A 15,792-nucleotide genomic window follows, 5' to 3' on the forward strand; every position below is an offset into this window, starting at 1 on the left:
AATCAGTACTTTTTAATTGAAAACATAATGTTTACATTTACTAATATGCTGTTCAATCGTTTCTAAATTCAAAATGATAAGATATTTATTACATATAGCGTTTTCGACTGTAGTGGGTTTTAACCCAGGTTCGTCGCCATTTGTCGGAATCGTCCAATTAGAACGGATCATTGTTCGTTCTAATTGGACTATTTCGGCAAATGGCGACGAACCTCGGTTAAAACCCACTACAGTCGAAAACGCTATTAGAATGTTATTTATACAAATATAACGACACTGCGTAATGAGTTGAAAAACAACATAATAGATTTAAAAAATTGGTTTTATTTAACAGAATACAGTGTTTTGTGATAAAATTATATATTTAGTCAAAATAAATTGCAAATATATGCAAAATATACGTACATACACATAATTTTTTTTTATATAAAAGAAAAAATCATTCTCATGTGTAAACAGGTATATAAAATCTTGAAAAAATTTGATAATATTATTAAACAGATATGACTTGCTTACATACAAAATTTTATTTCTTATATGAAGAATTTTTATCTTTATGCAAGCAAGTTATGTCTGTTTAAAAATATCATATCTTTACAAGAATTTATACTCTTGCTTAAATATAAGAATATAATTGTTGATTTGATATTGAATGTTTTTCTGTGTTGACTATTAGTAGAACTGCAGAATCAATTTATAATTTTGATTTGAAGATCAAATGAAGATTTGATGAAGATTTAATAAAGATACCGTATTAGACCTGCTGAAACATCAGCACGTTTAAGAGGCTAGAATGAGCAAAATCCCATGTTATTATTTAACTTTGCATAATCAAAATGTGTACAGCCGAATAAAGTGTTAAATAACAAAAGAAAAGACTCAAATGTACATATATTCGTGTAAAAATGCGCCCAAGTGTAAAAAGAATGTGTAATTTAACACCAAAAATTTGTTTTGAAAAAGTCCCAAAATGTTTAAATAAATTTTGACTGTAATTCGCATATTAGCGCTGCTATTAAATAAATTATCGATAAGTAATTATTAGAATTCCTCACTTAATAAGGAGATATTATGATTGGCCATAATATCTACAAGGGAGCTATAATACCACCTACTCCTTTAAAAATTTTAAAATGGACCCTTTACCATCATGCATCTCTGTAACATTATACCATTTTGCAATGTTTTCACTATGTTGCAATTTTGTGATATAATATGATATTTCTGCGCAATATTGCTATCTGCATAATCTTTCTGTGCTATACTAATGGGAATCATTTCATTGGAATTATTAAACTTTAATAACGCGCTAAGGAGATAAGATCTGGCGTCGTTCAAAACAGAAACTCGAAATTATATATGTATATATATATATATAGGAGAATTGGTAGGAAATTACAAGTATCTCTCATAAGTCTAGACGAAAATGAATTTCCGAACTGGATTGTCAATGTCGCTGTCTGTCACGCGTCCCTGTTTCCTTCCTCGTGTCGAAAAACGAATGGCATACGAGAAATTCATTCCGAAACGCGGCAAGAGACAAATTGGTAGAAAAGAACGAAATATTGAAAACGTCGTTCACGCCAAAATACATTCTCCGACTTTGCAATTTTCTCTCTCACATCGTAAAACTAATATTGCGATATGAATAAGAAAGTAGAAAATTAAATTTTAATTTACACCTCGCGTATGTGCAATCAATACGTGTAATCGTGTTTCTTTTACATACAATTTGCACATAGAAATTGAGTCAGTTTTTCTTTTGTAAACGTCGAAACGATGTTTTAAACGGAAATAAATTATAGCACTAATAAATCGTCGTAGAATAATCGGAAAATCCTAACTAATTTTGAACGTGCTATATTTTCTGCTTCGGGCCCGTGCACACACGTCGCGATTAATTGCGTAGATGGAAGCGATTGTTAGCTTTTCTAAAATACAACTGGCACCGACGATTAGAAAGTCATGCACCACGCAATGAATGCATACGTCGCGCAAAACGTGCGACGCCGATCATTCTAAAATCGATTCTCGATGTTGCTGACCCTCGTGCGCCCACACGTGGTCGAACTTGGGCCAACGTACGCTATTGGACTGCCATTTTAAAGAAGGCTGGATCAACGATAAACAGGCGACTCCACGGCGCTTTGGTCACCTTCACCAGCCCAGAGTCCCACCTGGTAAGCCTCAGTATCCAAAGCTTGAAAAAAAAATCAGCAAGTGAAAGAGATGAAGCTGAGAGCTCAGCTCGCGAGCTCTCGTTTGGCCCGGACACGCACCTGTATATACCTAATTGGCTAACTTTCACGCGAGAACTTAGCTTTTTAGAGAGGAGTGGTCACCAGAGCACCTTCTTCTTCTTCTTCTTCTTCTTCTTCTTCTTCTTCTTTATCTTCCTCTTCTTCTTCCTTCTTTTCTTGCTCTTTTCTTTTTCCTATATTCGATCTTCGAAATAGATGCTGAATAACGAAAGATAAAAATGTTTAAGTACATATTTCGAAATTCTGTAGATATAGAAGTATGATATCGCAATATAATGAGATCATGAGAATTTCTTGTTATTGTATTAGCATGTTGTTGATTCGTAAATAACACGAAAATATAACGCGCGCTTTCTGACTTATCTGTTTTTTTACGACGATAATAATGGTTGTTCTGTCAAGAGTGCTTTGTTCTTTCTACAAAGTAAATTATTTAGCAAAATATTGCTCGATTTAAAAATACTTGTACGAGTGATGTAAAGACTTGCAACTCGCGAACTGCAAAAGCAACAATGCTATTACGTACAATGATAATTTCAAGCAATTTAATTATAATAAATTTTATGAGAATTGTTTAATTCAGTCACGTTTAATGTAATAATTTTATATTAAAAAATTGATAGGACAATTAAGCAAATTACTAAAGTTAAATGAAATGAGCATACTCATTTATTACAAAAAAATATTACATTGAGAGAAAAAATTTTTTAATAAAATAATACATTTTTTAAAAAACATATACTTTGATGCAAGTATTTGTTCTATTTAAATATAAATATTTATTTTTAAGTAAATAGACATATTATCTTAAGTATATAATTTTGTACTTTTACATTTTATTTTTTATATTGTATTTAATAATTACAGATTTTGTAAATAATAATTACAGATAATTAAATATTATTAAACTTGGTTAAATATTTTCTTAAATTAAAAAATGATTACTTTGAACATAAAAATAGTAAATACTTTCTAGAACTGCAAAAATTACTTGATTAAAATGTATTTCTTCATTTTATTTACAGAAGTATTTCAATTAAAAAATTGTTAACATGACTGCAAGTAAATAAGCTATTAGAATCTACCGATTAAATAATTTTTTTGTGTTGAGTAAAATTTTTTTCTCTTAAAATATTTTTTTTTCTCGATGTATTTAATCAATTTTTCGGACAATGTTACGTACATATTAGGTATTGTAATTGCTGTATTTATGGTCATTCGCTGTTCAAAAGTATACGCGATAAATGTAAAGCTGTAACTTTGTTTTTAATATACAGGCATTGTGAATTCCGTATACATATAATTTTATACTAAAAAGTCACGTACAATATTCGAATGATCGAATGTTTCAATATTCGAATGCATCTATCCTATTTACAACTCTCATCCTATGTCCAACTTTATTATTTCTGTCTGCTATTCTCTTTTGTCTTCTCTTTATTCCTATCGAAAAACATGCAGCTTGTGAAAAGGATAATTAATACGACACATTTTTTTACTGAACATAAATATGTTAATCTTTTTGACAACAAAAAAGAAAAAAACATTTTGAATAGAGTACCACAACAAGACATTTAATAATGAAAATAAGATATTAACAATAAAATCTTTAATTACTAGCTGCTACGAATGTATTAGATATGAATATATAATCTGGAAACATTGGTGATTCTTAAAATATATAATTGACGGCATTCCGTTAAACGTTTAATTTTTCTATCAACAGTCGTATCGAGAAATCCCTTCCATGAGCGCTTTCTTGAGAATGGTTAGGAAATCAGCCACAATATGTACATAGCTCACGCGTGGATAATATACGCACATGACACTTAAGCTAGCTCTATAGGTACACCACTGGTCATTGCACATGCACGCAACAATCTACGCCTCCTCTTACCATCATCATCTCTGTCATCAACGCGATCTAATATCTTTTGCACGTGTATAATACAATCTGCTTCGGAGCTGAATTGAAATTTCTTGTTGTTACTCGAGAAAAAAAAAGAGAAATATCGTTACTTCCGTTCTTTCAAGGGAGTAATGAAAAGACGCAGACGACCAATCTTCTTGCAATAAATATATGTATGAAACTTCCGCGCGCGCAAGTTTATAAATTAGTGGTCGATCATAATTCAAATCCATTTCTATTGAAATGACTGTGAGCGCGATTAATCAAATCAAACTGTCTTTCTCTGGCGAATAACTAATTAACTTTTGACAGATTAAAGCTCGTTCTGATTTTGATTCCGATCGATAATGAATAGCGAATCATTTCATCGAATCATCCTCTCTGCCTCACGGAATGAGTGATCAATGAGCGTCTGACAATTGCCTTTAGCTCGAGCACCAAGCTGCATGAGGAAAGGAGAACGAACGAAATGCACCCGCCTGCATGTTGACGCCAAAAATTACGTCTAATTGTATTTTCAGGGAGAAAAAGCAGATCGACGTCGATTGACCCCCCACTGTTACCGGTCATGCTGAAACATATTTGTTTCGCGAGAGAAACGTATACTAAGAAGCAGAGATCGAATTAAATCAATAGCATTTTGAAATTATAAAATTTCAATATATAAATTTTGTTGTGTAAATCTTTTAATTTTTTTTTATAAATTTGATTCATAACATATATAAAATTCAAGAAATACTATTTAAAAAAGTTTTATTCGTGAAGTGCTCATATATATATATATATATATATATATATATATGTGTGTGTATATATAAAAGTTATAAAATGCTTGCTTTTAAATAATTTTACATAACATAAATGTTTATGCAGAAAAGGAAAATAATAAAATTAAACCATAACATATTACGGACTTTGTAGCACATTGTATACTTATTCAGAATTAAATTAATATTTATACTTATTAAATTTATTAAATTAATTTTCATCTAACTATATAATCAAAAATACAGTTTCTCTCAGAATAGAAATTTATACAAGTTATTAAAAGTTGTCCACATATATATTCGACCCGCTTTTAATTACAATGTGCATATAACCTTTCTGCACAGTATAATAAAAATTAATAAAATTAATATGTTACGATAATGAATAACGTGATAATAATGAAAATTGTTCATTTGGATATTAAGTGTAGACAATTCTCTTTCATTATTATATTTATAATGTAATCGTGAAATGAAAACGTTCTGTAATAAAAATTATAGCGAGATGGAGCATATAAACAGAGGACTAGTACGTACATCAGAATTATTATTATTAATACATAAATGGTTAGTAAATTATTAATTAAATTAAACTAAGCTTTCGCAAGTACTGCGTTCCATTACTTAACATTGTTGGGAACTTCAAATCTGCTTCGAAGTCTCACAAATATGTCAGTATTAATATGTCACTGTTTCAGCATTGCTCGGCAACAATGGGAAAAGCGCGTTATATTATTGATGCAATAATCTATCAAAAGATGCGGAAAGTGAAATGAGAGAGAAAAAGATAAGAAGAGCGAGAGTGAGAGTGAGAGAGAGAGAGAGAGAGAGAGAGAGAGATGTTTCAAATCGATCGAAATATGCCATAATCGATAATCAATTCCAGAATCAGTCTCAGCCCGTCTCACAGTCGTTTCACACGATGCAGACACGCAACATACACGATACACATACGTAACACGAACGTATACACGTCCCACTTTGTTTCTCCCATCCCCCGCGAGTAAGATCGCCCTAAATTCTCGTCTATTAAGCCTCGACGTACATGTATGCCGCGCACACTAACCACGACACCAATATCGTAACTCTTGCGCAGCTGCAACACGGTGGGGCTCTGGGTAAGAAAACACTTGGAATAACTTTGAATATATATTTTTCAATTACTCCATGCCAAAAGTTCCTTCACCCCTTCTCATTCCAGCAACAACCCTCAGGGTATTCGCCTTCTCTTCCTTATCCCTTCTCTCTCTTTTTTCTTTAACTTACGAGATTATATTGTACGCGGTTCTTTTTATCAACATTTTAGGGTTTCGAGTGAACCGTTGTTTCTAAATTAGATACTCAAATTGAACATTATTTATTTGTTTTACTTAAAGATTGACAAATTTTCTTCCCAACACGGTTAATTTTTTCTACAACAAACTTAGTGACGCTAAATAAATTGAAATTTAATAAATTAATTGTTTCTAACCAATTTTATATTTTTTATATCTAATTGTATCTGATTCTATCATTTTTCATTCTTATATATCAAATTTATATTTAGTTCTGTCTTAAATTTTATTGCGATTTATGTTGAAATATCGTATATTCAATTTCTACTTCTCTCGGCCAATATTCGAATGTGTTAAAAGGTGTTAAAAGAAATCCCTCCTAAGTTTTAGAGGAAGTCCCGTTTCTTTCTCTTCACCCATCTTCTCGAGTTGTCTACAATGTATTTCAGGATTCTTGATCGCTCGCGTGGGCCTGCTCTTCATCGTCGATGGAGCTCGCAGGTGAGAGATCATTTAATCGATCTTTTGAAGCGGGATACGAGCCCCGAGTGTAAACACTTGACTTTTAACAAAGCCTCCGTGTTACGGAACACGACACAGTTACTGCGGTTGTAAGCCGGGCTATAACGTTTCGCGCATCAGACTTGGGAGTAGCTTGCAGGAAGCAGCTTGCGGTTTCTGAACTCTAGATAGCTTTGCTCGAAGCTCGACAGACAAACACAGAACGTGAATTAATATGTACAAAGGCCGTCACGTGTGACGTTTAAAATAGCGGATAACTGAACCAATCGTGCATACATATCCCGAGTGTCATTATAAATTGGTACATGTGCTGTATCAAAGCAACATTTATTGCTAGCATTCCGCGCACATCATTTTCATCAGTTACCTTTAATCACCGTTCGGATCGCTCCGTCCGCGGACAGCCCGAACTGCAATTCGACAATTTAAATTTCATTTGCAATTTAGAAAAAGTTCAATATGTCGCATTATCTGAGAAATGACGTAATGTTGCATAACAAAAGTGTTTATTAGCGAGAAAAATTGGGAAAACCTAGGATTTTGTTATGACAATTTTTAGAATTTTACTTTCAAACTTAAATTCTACCTCTCTTTCTGACACAATTGTTCCTTTTATAGTTATTCTTTTTAAGTTAAGGAGACGGTCTCAATTATGAGTCATTTAAGGTTAAAATGATTTTTATTAATTTGTATAAATTTAAGGGTCAAACATTTTAAAAAGTTGTTAATGTCAATATAAGCAGTAAATATAATTTTTAAATATTATTTATTATAACACATATTTAGTAAACAAATTTGATGAATTTTGAAAAAATATTAAAAAATGTTTATATAAGTCCTAATAATGGGTTGGCATAATTAAATAAACATTACTGTATGTTAATGTACGTATTTAATATGTTTTATTTCATGTCTATTGTACTAAATATATTATAATCTATTAAAATTCTCATAATGAAGGAATTATTAAAAAGGTATTTAGAAGGCTTATTAGAGAGGTTATTAAAGATAATTTTTTGCTTTTTTCTTAAATGTCAGCAATGATTAAGAAAATTATTTCACATTGAAGTAATAAATAAAAATTTTTTATAATTTTGTTAACAAATGTATGCCTGCAAAAGCATTTAAATTTGTAAAATTGACCCATAATTAAGACTCGATCGATAATGAGGACCGTCACCTTAATGCAAAATGTCGATAATCGATTAGCAGTAAACGTGACATTTATGACATGTATTCTCTAAAACGAGTTTTTAAAAAGTCATTGGTCCGATGGACCAAATCCGTGTATTGCGAATGGATAGTTATATGCCATTCAGTTATTTTTTTGGTACTTCTTTTGATATTAAAGAGCATAAAAAATACGTGTAATAAAAAAAAATTTATTTCAAAGTTATGTTACAAAATTTTTAGCCGGAAATTTGAAAAAAATTTCTAGAAAATCCAGGTACTCCCAGAGTATTCTTTCATAAAATTTGATTAAACGCCACGTACGAATCGTGCTCCTGTATTTCTTTGCCCTGAGATAATTCTGGAAAAAGTTAAACAATAAGTAACGAAGGTACGAAGGGCGCACTTAACTAGTCTGGCATAATTAACTTCTCAATGTACACGGGCTGGAATAAAATAACTAGACATATAATCGGACGAGCGCGACGATTAGTTTAGATGGGCATGCCAGGCGAGGCCACGTTGACGTAGTTGGGGAAACTAATCAGCCAACCAGCATATATGTATACCAGGCGACCTTAATCCGTCAGAATCGGTTCGCCAAGAAGGAGACGTTCCGACATGTTATCCGATAGCTCCCGATATTGCCTGCACGCTGACACATTTCCATTCGCTGGAAATCCTCATGGGTCGTGTAACGCAATCAGATGGCTGGCAGGTACTCCCACGTGGACACGAGCTACCTGCCTGCACAACAGGTTGTCTATTTACCTTTCCGGACTGCGCCGGACGCGTTTTTCTCCATTACATCAATTCCGAAGACACCCTTTTTAATTTTTTTTGACAAGCTCGGAGCAAGAGTTGCGTGAGAGCAGCGTTGTCGTAAGTGATTAATTAACTTGAGAATTTCTACCGAAACTTTTAACGTTATCAATATCCATATAGTCTACTATATTAAAGAGTAATTTCTCGAGTTTTGTGATATAAACTTTTACGATTTTCCTTACGTATCGTCGGACAAAAAGATTCTCCTCCAAAACACTCTGAAACAGTCAAAGTGTCCGTAGTAAAAGTTAATCGCCGACACTCCGCTATAAAACCTTGCACAATCATAATTGACACTCGCTGACAGACGCGAGGATTCGGGAGAATTGGTGAGCCGTAAAATGAAAGGAGCGCACACGAAAGGGCGTCACCCGCGGATTAGTAAATAATTTATTTCAGAAAGTAATTTAACTTTTCTAATTGATCGTCTGCTTGGTCGAGAGTTTCGTAGAAAAGGCGAAGCGTAGCGGGCAGACGGAAGGTTGAATGGAGGGTGTAGCCAGTTTCAGGATGAAATATCCTCGACGAAGAGCCACTTTGTGCAGCGGACTAGCTAGAGATGAATTTCTCGACGCGACTACCTCGATCGAATGAGATATCTGGTTTCCGCATAATTCTCAAGGAACCTCGAACTGTAAACAGATTCGTGATCGAGCCTACGCGTCCGTGAACGGGACATAATGTATGCATAGTGTTGCGCTTAGATAACTTAAAATTATTTAGATAAAGATAAGATAAATTAATGTAAATGTATCTTATATAAGATAATTTAATTGTAAACGGGGTTGGCATGTTTTAAACAAAATGTTTAAAATTGTGTGATTAAAACTTGTTTGAAACAGTGAGTTTTGTTTTAAACAGTTTCAAACAATAGTTTAAAACTATTTAAGTCATTGCAGTTAAAATATAAAATACTTGGAAGAAATTGTGAAAAGAAACAAAAAAAATAATAGATAAGTCTCAAAAAACAGTATGTTTTATTTAAATTTTTTAGTATTTTACAATATTTCTATTTATAAATATTTATATTTAAAAAATAAATTATAACACATTATATTTTACATTTATTGCATGTTTTAAATGAAATAGCGTCAATCTTTTATTTTACGTCAATTTTTTAACTAAAAATATAAAGCTATAAAAAATAAATGATAACATATTGCTATTATATTGTAATCATATTTTTTTTAATGTTTATTTTTAAATTTAATAATTAAAAATAAAAAAAGACTATTAATTTCATTAATAAAGAATAGCACTTTTTATTATTTAACAAAAGAACTTTCAGATATAAGATTATACAGACTAAATCTCATGTTCAATTTGATCAACTTCACTTTTTTTTGTTAAATGCCTTCAAAACTGTTACTAATTTTGAAGCTTTTTTTATACCAAATTGTTTTTGTTTGTTTAAACACGTTTTTCTGGTTTCTTAAAAAACACAAATAAAATAAAAACAAATGGTTTTAAATAAAAAAGCTGTGTTTTTTATTTAAAACAAAAAAACCGAGTTTTTTGCCAATCTTGATTTAAAATCTAAATAAAAGATAAAATTATATATTGTTTTATCTAGATAATTTTAAAATAATATTGCTGTTGAGCGAAATACAATTTAGGATAATGTATTTATATTTTTAAATTTTTATTTTATAAAAACAAAAATTTTTTAAGAGTTCTTCCTTTCCTTCAATCCGTCAAAAAAAAATTTTTATTTGCATCAATGTATAAATAAAAATCAAAGTTATTAGAAATATGAAGGGAACATATAACTAATCATTATAACAATTGACAAACTCCTCGCAGCAATTTTCGAACCACTCATAGTTTTGGGATAATCTTGGGTTACTACATTTTGATTTGTGCAAACTGTTGTTACTTGAAAAAATTCTGTTTTGCGGATAAATAGTTAATTGTAGGTGGAAGTTAAGAACAATTCATACTCATTGCTTAGATTAACTTACACAATTTGAAAAAGACGCAGGCTGTTTAAAGTTTTGAGCTTAAACATGAGGATGATGACATTACTAGTCAGAAACTGTTGTAAAGCGTAAAATTTACATCTTATTAACGGCTGTTCTGGGCTGTTCCTAAATTTTCAGTCACATTCGACGCTCAGTTTTGTTTCGACAATTAGTCGTAGTACGCGTGTATATTTTTCAACGAAGAAAAAAAATCGAATATCGTTCCATGATTAAATATGTGAATCTAAAAGGGAAAATCCCAACAGAAATCAAAACCGAGTTGGATTCTGTTTACTCTGCTACTTTTGTTTTTAAAGGTTAAATAAAGTGGGTTTGCTGCAAATTCAAGTATGATCATACAAGTGTGTTAAATGATGAGTGTCCGGTGGGATTGTAACGAAAATGATTATAACAAAAGCTATTGAGAAAGCGAAAGAAAAAAATGTCTGCTTGCAAAAGCAAATGCAAATACGAAAGCAAATGATCTTATTGTTTCTTTCTACTCAATGATAAAATTGACAGAAAAAATAATGTGTAATAATTTAATAACAATAAAAGAATATTACTGATTTCAACTTAAATTATTGAATGATAAATGCAAATGAATTGGCAACTTATTTTTTTATATTTTAAATCAATAAGATACTATAAATAAAATTTACGTATTGTTCCAATGTAACTGAGATATCAGTTACGTCATAAAGAAAAGATAAGTTTGCTTTACTACTAACTTTCTATACATTTTCTATCTATTTAAGTAAAATTCGTAACTATAAAACAAAATAACTCAATACAACTTTTTGCATCAATTCAAATCAAATGAAGTTCTTACATAGTTCTTACTTTTAACAGTTATAATTAAGACTTAAGAGTTTACTGTATCATGTTTTGATATTTCTGTGTTCAGATTTATCTAAACAAAATCTTTTGTTGAAACTTTTGCGTAATTAATTACGATAGCAAAAGCGAGAGCCTAAAATGATGCAAAAGTCTCGCTACACGAATGTGAATATTTGTTACAGGCCTGATATCCGGGTTGCCCAAAAACTGTAACAATACTGAAGAAATAATCGGCAAAATATATCAAATTGAATAATCGCAGACATATAATCTGAACGTGTGTTCAAAAGACATGAAGATTAGGACATGAAGATTAGGATATGAAAAAAAATGACCGCGCGCGATGAATGCCACGTTTGATGACATTGGACCAAGAACACATTTGATATAACATGATCGAGCTGCATGAATTATGCTATAAATTGATTCCTCACATTTCGTATTCACGTAATCTAGCTCCTTGTGATTTTTTTTTGAATATGAAGCAAATTCGCGACCAGTGTTGTAGTGATTGTCGCTGTAAACAAGCATTTTACAAAATTTGACCTTACTTAAGGTCAAATTAAACCTACTTTATTGATGGAATAAAGAGACTAGAAAAGAAATAGTATAAAGCTAAAAGGAGACTTTGTTAATCTAATTTTAATCATATTGTGATCATTACAAATTATCAAAATTTGGATTATTTACTTTACCTTCTTTTGCAATCAAGCTACGAAATGTGTCGAAGAATAGCAGCGAAATTACAATTTCTCTATAAATATTAATAACCAAATTTCTATTGTTCTTAATGAGTTCAATGAAGGATGATGATAATGTTAAGTAGTTTCCAAATAATTTCGCAAAGAATTTTCAAGTACTGTGGTTGAATTTATACGCGAGCCGGTGCGAGATCGGTAATCTTACCCTAACACTTTCATTTAAGATAAAGGTAGAGATAATACGTATATATTTTAATAGTTTCTATATAAAGATAAGATAAAGCTATATTTTATTAGATAATTATCTACGTAATTTTATACAAATCATGACAAACACTGCGTATGCATATTGGTGGCCATTATTTTTGATTACGTGATGCAATACCCAATGTACAAATATTAGCAAATAATTTACTAGCATGTTGATCACCGTACGACCGATACGATATCCTAACTGAAGAAGTAATCGACAACAAACCTTGTGATATAATGCCTTGCGGACATCTATTTATAAATGTTGTTATGAAAATTTGTATGGCTGCAATTTCACGCCGTGCTTATTTCCGTGTAGAATATCATTCGTGACGCTGTTTACTGTTAATTTATACATCGGCTGATAATCGTACAATCGATAATTTAGATAATTATGCAAATTGCAGGAATCGTATGAACGTTTTACGCTTAACGTTATTGCAACGCTTGAATTTAGCAATTAATAAAGCGACGTTATCGATCATGGAGTGAAAGATCGCGTTTCGGATCGCAGCTCGGCAGTTCGTTCGTTAACGGGGATCACCGGTTGAAAGCCGCTTTTGACGGTAACGCGTGTCCTCCGGAAACTTGTTGAAAGCGAGAATGAAAAAAAGTCCGGGAATGAGCAAGAGAAAGAGAATACCGGAGAAGTACTTCACGGCGCGCTCTTCGGAATTGTTGTTCAGAGAGATATTCGCTCGGACGAAAGGGCGTAAGAAGTGCCCGAAGAAGTGTCCCGAAGATATGGAACCCGAGAACGAGTCACCCGAGATCGATCCCTTCGATTCTTCAGAGGGGGGAAAAAAATTTAGGAAGATTGCCATGAAACTCGAAGGGGATTTACCGCAGTTATATTTCGTCGGCGTCATAGATCCTTTTTTTTTTTTTACCGCCGAGCTTTGCAACTTTGCCTGCTTTTCCGCTCCTTCTGCGAACGAACTGCGAACGATTAATAATTGCGAGCGTGCTTAATTCTTAACGTATTTGCGCGCGACGTCAACGACGTATTTTACCTGAAATATTCATTGTTATTCAGACGGTATTACTACAGAAGTTGTTATGCGCGACATCGAATATTGATGCCGGAGCGTTAAAGTGAGAATGAGATTCCGCGTTTATGCAAGCACCGGCCGGGTTCGGCGTTGCCGGAACCAACCCGGAAAGGTGATGATAATTTTACTTAGAAAAATAACACGAAGATATACACGGCGTATCGCGCAAAGCTGCCCCGGGCGAATGATATTTAACATAATAATTGGAATGTTAGGCGCGGACTGTACCAATATTAACTTTACAGAAGCGCGCGCCGGTGTGTCTACTAAAACTACATGGGCGTTTTATTGTTCTCGCATCGGATTTCCACACACGCCGAGGAAAATCATGCATAAGACCCGCTTTCTTCGTCGTGTTGCAGGGGAAGTTTCCAGGTTCGGGATAACCGTCTCGAGTCCCGCGGCGAGTTACGGGGTTCGTTCTCAAAGGTGAAATTGGAAAAAGTTTTTCCGTTTGCGTGTGGATGCTTCTGCGGGTAGTATCAATCTCGCGGACTTTCGGTATTTCAGACCGCCCGGAATCTCTATACCGTTGCACGTAATGCTCAAAGTATTTCAGTAACAGATTTTAGGTCGCAAGTTGAGCCCGGTAATTGTTTTAATATTTACGAATCACTTTTCGGTCATTTAATTATCCGTCGTCGCGCATTCGTCCACCTGGAAAAAGGTATGCTTGTCCATTCTGCGCTCAATTCTTCTCTGCGGATATGAAATTTAGGTGGCCAGGGAATACGCAGATTTCGTGCGCACACACACTGAAGGCATGAAGTGTAATTGGAGTTTCACGACAGCGGGGCTAATTTCCCTGGATGGAAAGCCGGACTGAAAACTCTCGGTTACGAGACTTATTATTTATTCTTCCTCGTGTCCCCCTCATCCCTGCCTCAAATCGTAGCTTTTGCAGTTGGAATATTAGGTTGATTCATGTTTTCGCGAACATTTTTACGATAATTTTCGACACGCTAAAATAATGTTTCAGAATAATAATTAGAATTTAGAAAAATAATAAACAGTTATTCCCTGCGCTGTCAATGACCCGTCGCTTAACTGCTGGAAGATTAATGACCCTGTTGAAAGTACTGCTTTGGTCCGACTCAAGAAAATTGTTGTTTATTGTCGAATCGAATTCTCTTTGCTTTTGTACTTGGCAATCGTCTCTCCTTAAGTGGCCGAAAAGAGAGATCCTTGGTGTTCCTTTTACACTGAAGTGTTGCCCGTTCGATTTGTTTTTTTTTTTTTTTTAGTTTTTACACTGAAAGAAAACGCTGGTGGACCCGATATTGGTGCTTTGGCCTCAGCTCTGTCCTCTTTATAAGATTTCATCCAATTGTGTCCGGTAGTTTTTCTCAAACGCGTTTTGGACTAACGCTTTGCTTTAAAAAAATTTTTAACAGTTTCTAAACCCTTGCGAAAAAATACACTCAACTAGGCATTAGAGGTCCAAAGTGACTCAAATTAACTTTCAAGTTGGAGATTTATTTGGGAGTTAACAATCAATTTGAGTGTCATTTCGGACCACCAATGGTTGGGTGTATTTTTTTCGCAAGGGATTTGTTGAGCAGAGCACAAAATATCAAACAATACATTGTTTTTCTGCTAAAATTGATCGTTTTAATTGTTCCATGTCTCAGAATCGTATAAATATTCTATAGAATATTATAAATGTCAATACCACATAGCCAAAATTAAACGTCAGTGTTACTGTGAAGATTTGAGCTATATGGATTCAGTGTTTGCTGACATCTGTATAAATTATCTAGCTAAAAATATAGCTTTATCCTACCTTTATCTACATTATGATAACGTACATTACCTTTATCTTAAATAAAAGAAAGTATTATCCATTTTTAATTATCTAAGGCAATGTATACAATAACGAGAAAATGAAATATTGTCCTTAGCTTTAATCTCCAAATTTTATCCTAAGAGGAAAACTTTTTAAAGTGAGGACTGAATTGCAAAATTTACTATCAATACTGAAAATCTGTAGTATGCGTTACGTGAACTATAGATTTTTAATACTGACAGTGTATATCGAAACACAACCCACATTGCAGAGATTAGTAGTAGTGCAATATATGAAATAAATTATCAATAAAATTCAAAAACTTCTACAAGAAATTTTGTCAAATATTAATAATATGAGTAACATATACGTTCCTTCTAGCTTTTAACTTTGATTTTTATTTGCGTATTGATTCAAATGCAAAAAGAAATACTTTTTGTCATATTAAATTATTTGAAAAACTTTGGTTTTT

General features: G+C 32.7%; 1 protein-coding gene across 6 annotated transcripts in view; it reads left to right on the plus strand.

Annotated features, from left to right (window-relative positions):
* LOC105196291 (neurexin-3) overlaps positions 1-15,792 on the plus strand; it is a 502,597-nt gene that overhangs the window by 387,843 nt on the left and 98,962 nt on the right. For 4 of the 6 annotated variants that reach the window (XM_039447938.1, XM_026137070.2, XM_026137067.2 and 1 more), the window contains exon 9: positions 2,109-2,180. The exons of the other annotated variants lie outside the window; for them this stretch is intronic. In XM_039447938.1, the coding sequence (XP_039303872.1) occupies positions 2,109-2,180 (72 nt within the window). The remainder of the gene's footprint in view (positions 1-2,108; positions 2,181-15,792) is intronic. 6 annotated transcript variants of the gene reach the window in all.

Source organism: Solenopsis invicta, chromosome 4 (assembly GCF_016802725.1).
Source record: "Solenopsis invicta isolate M01_SB chromosome 4, UNIL_Sinv_3.0, whole genome shotgun sequence".
NCBI lineage: Eukaryota > Metazoa > Arthropoda > Insecta > Hymenoptera > Formicidae > Solenopsis > Solenopsis invicta.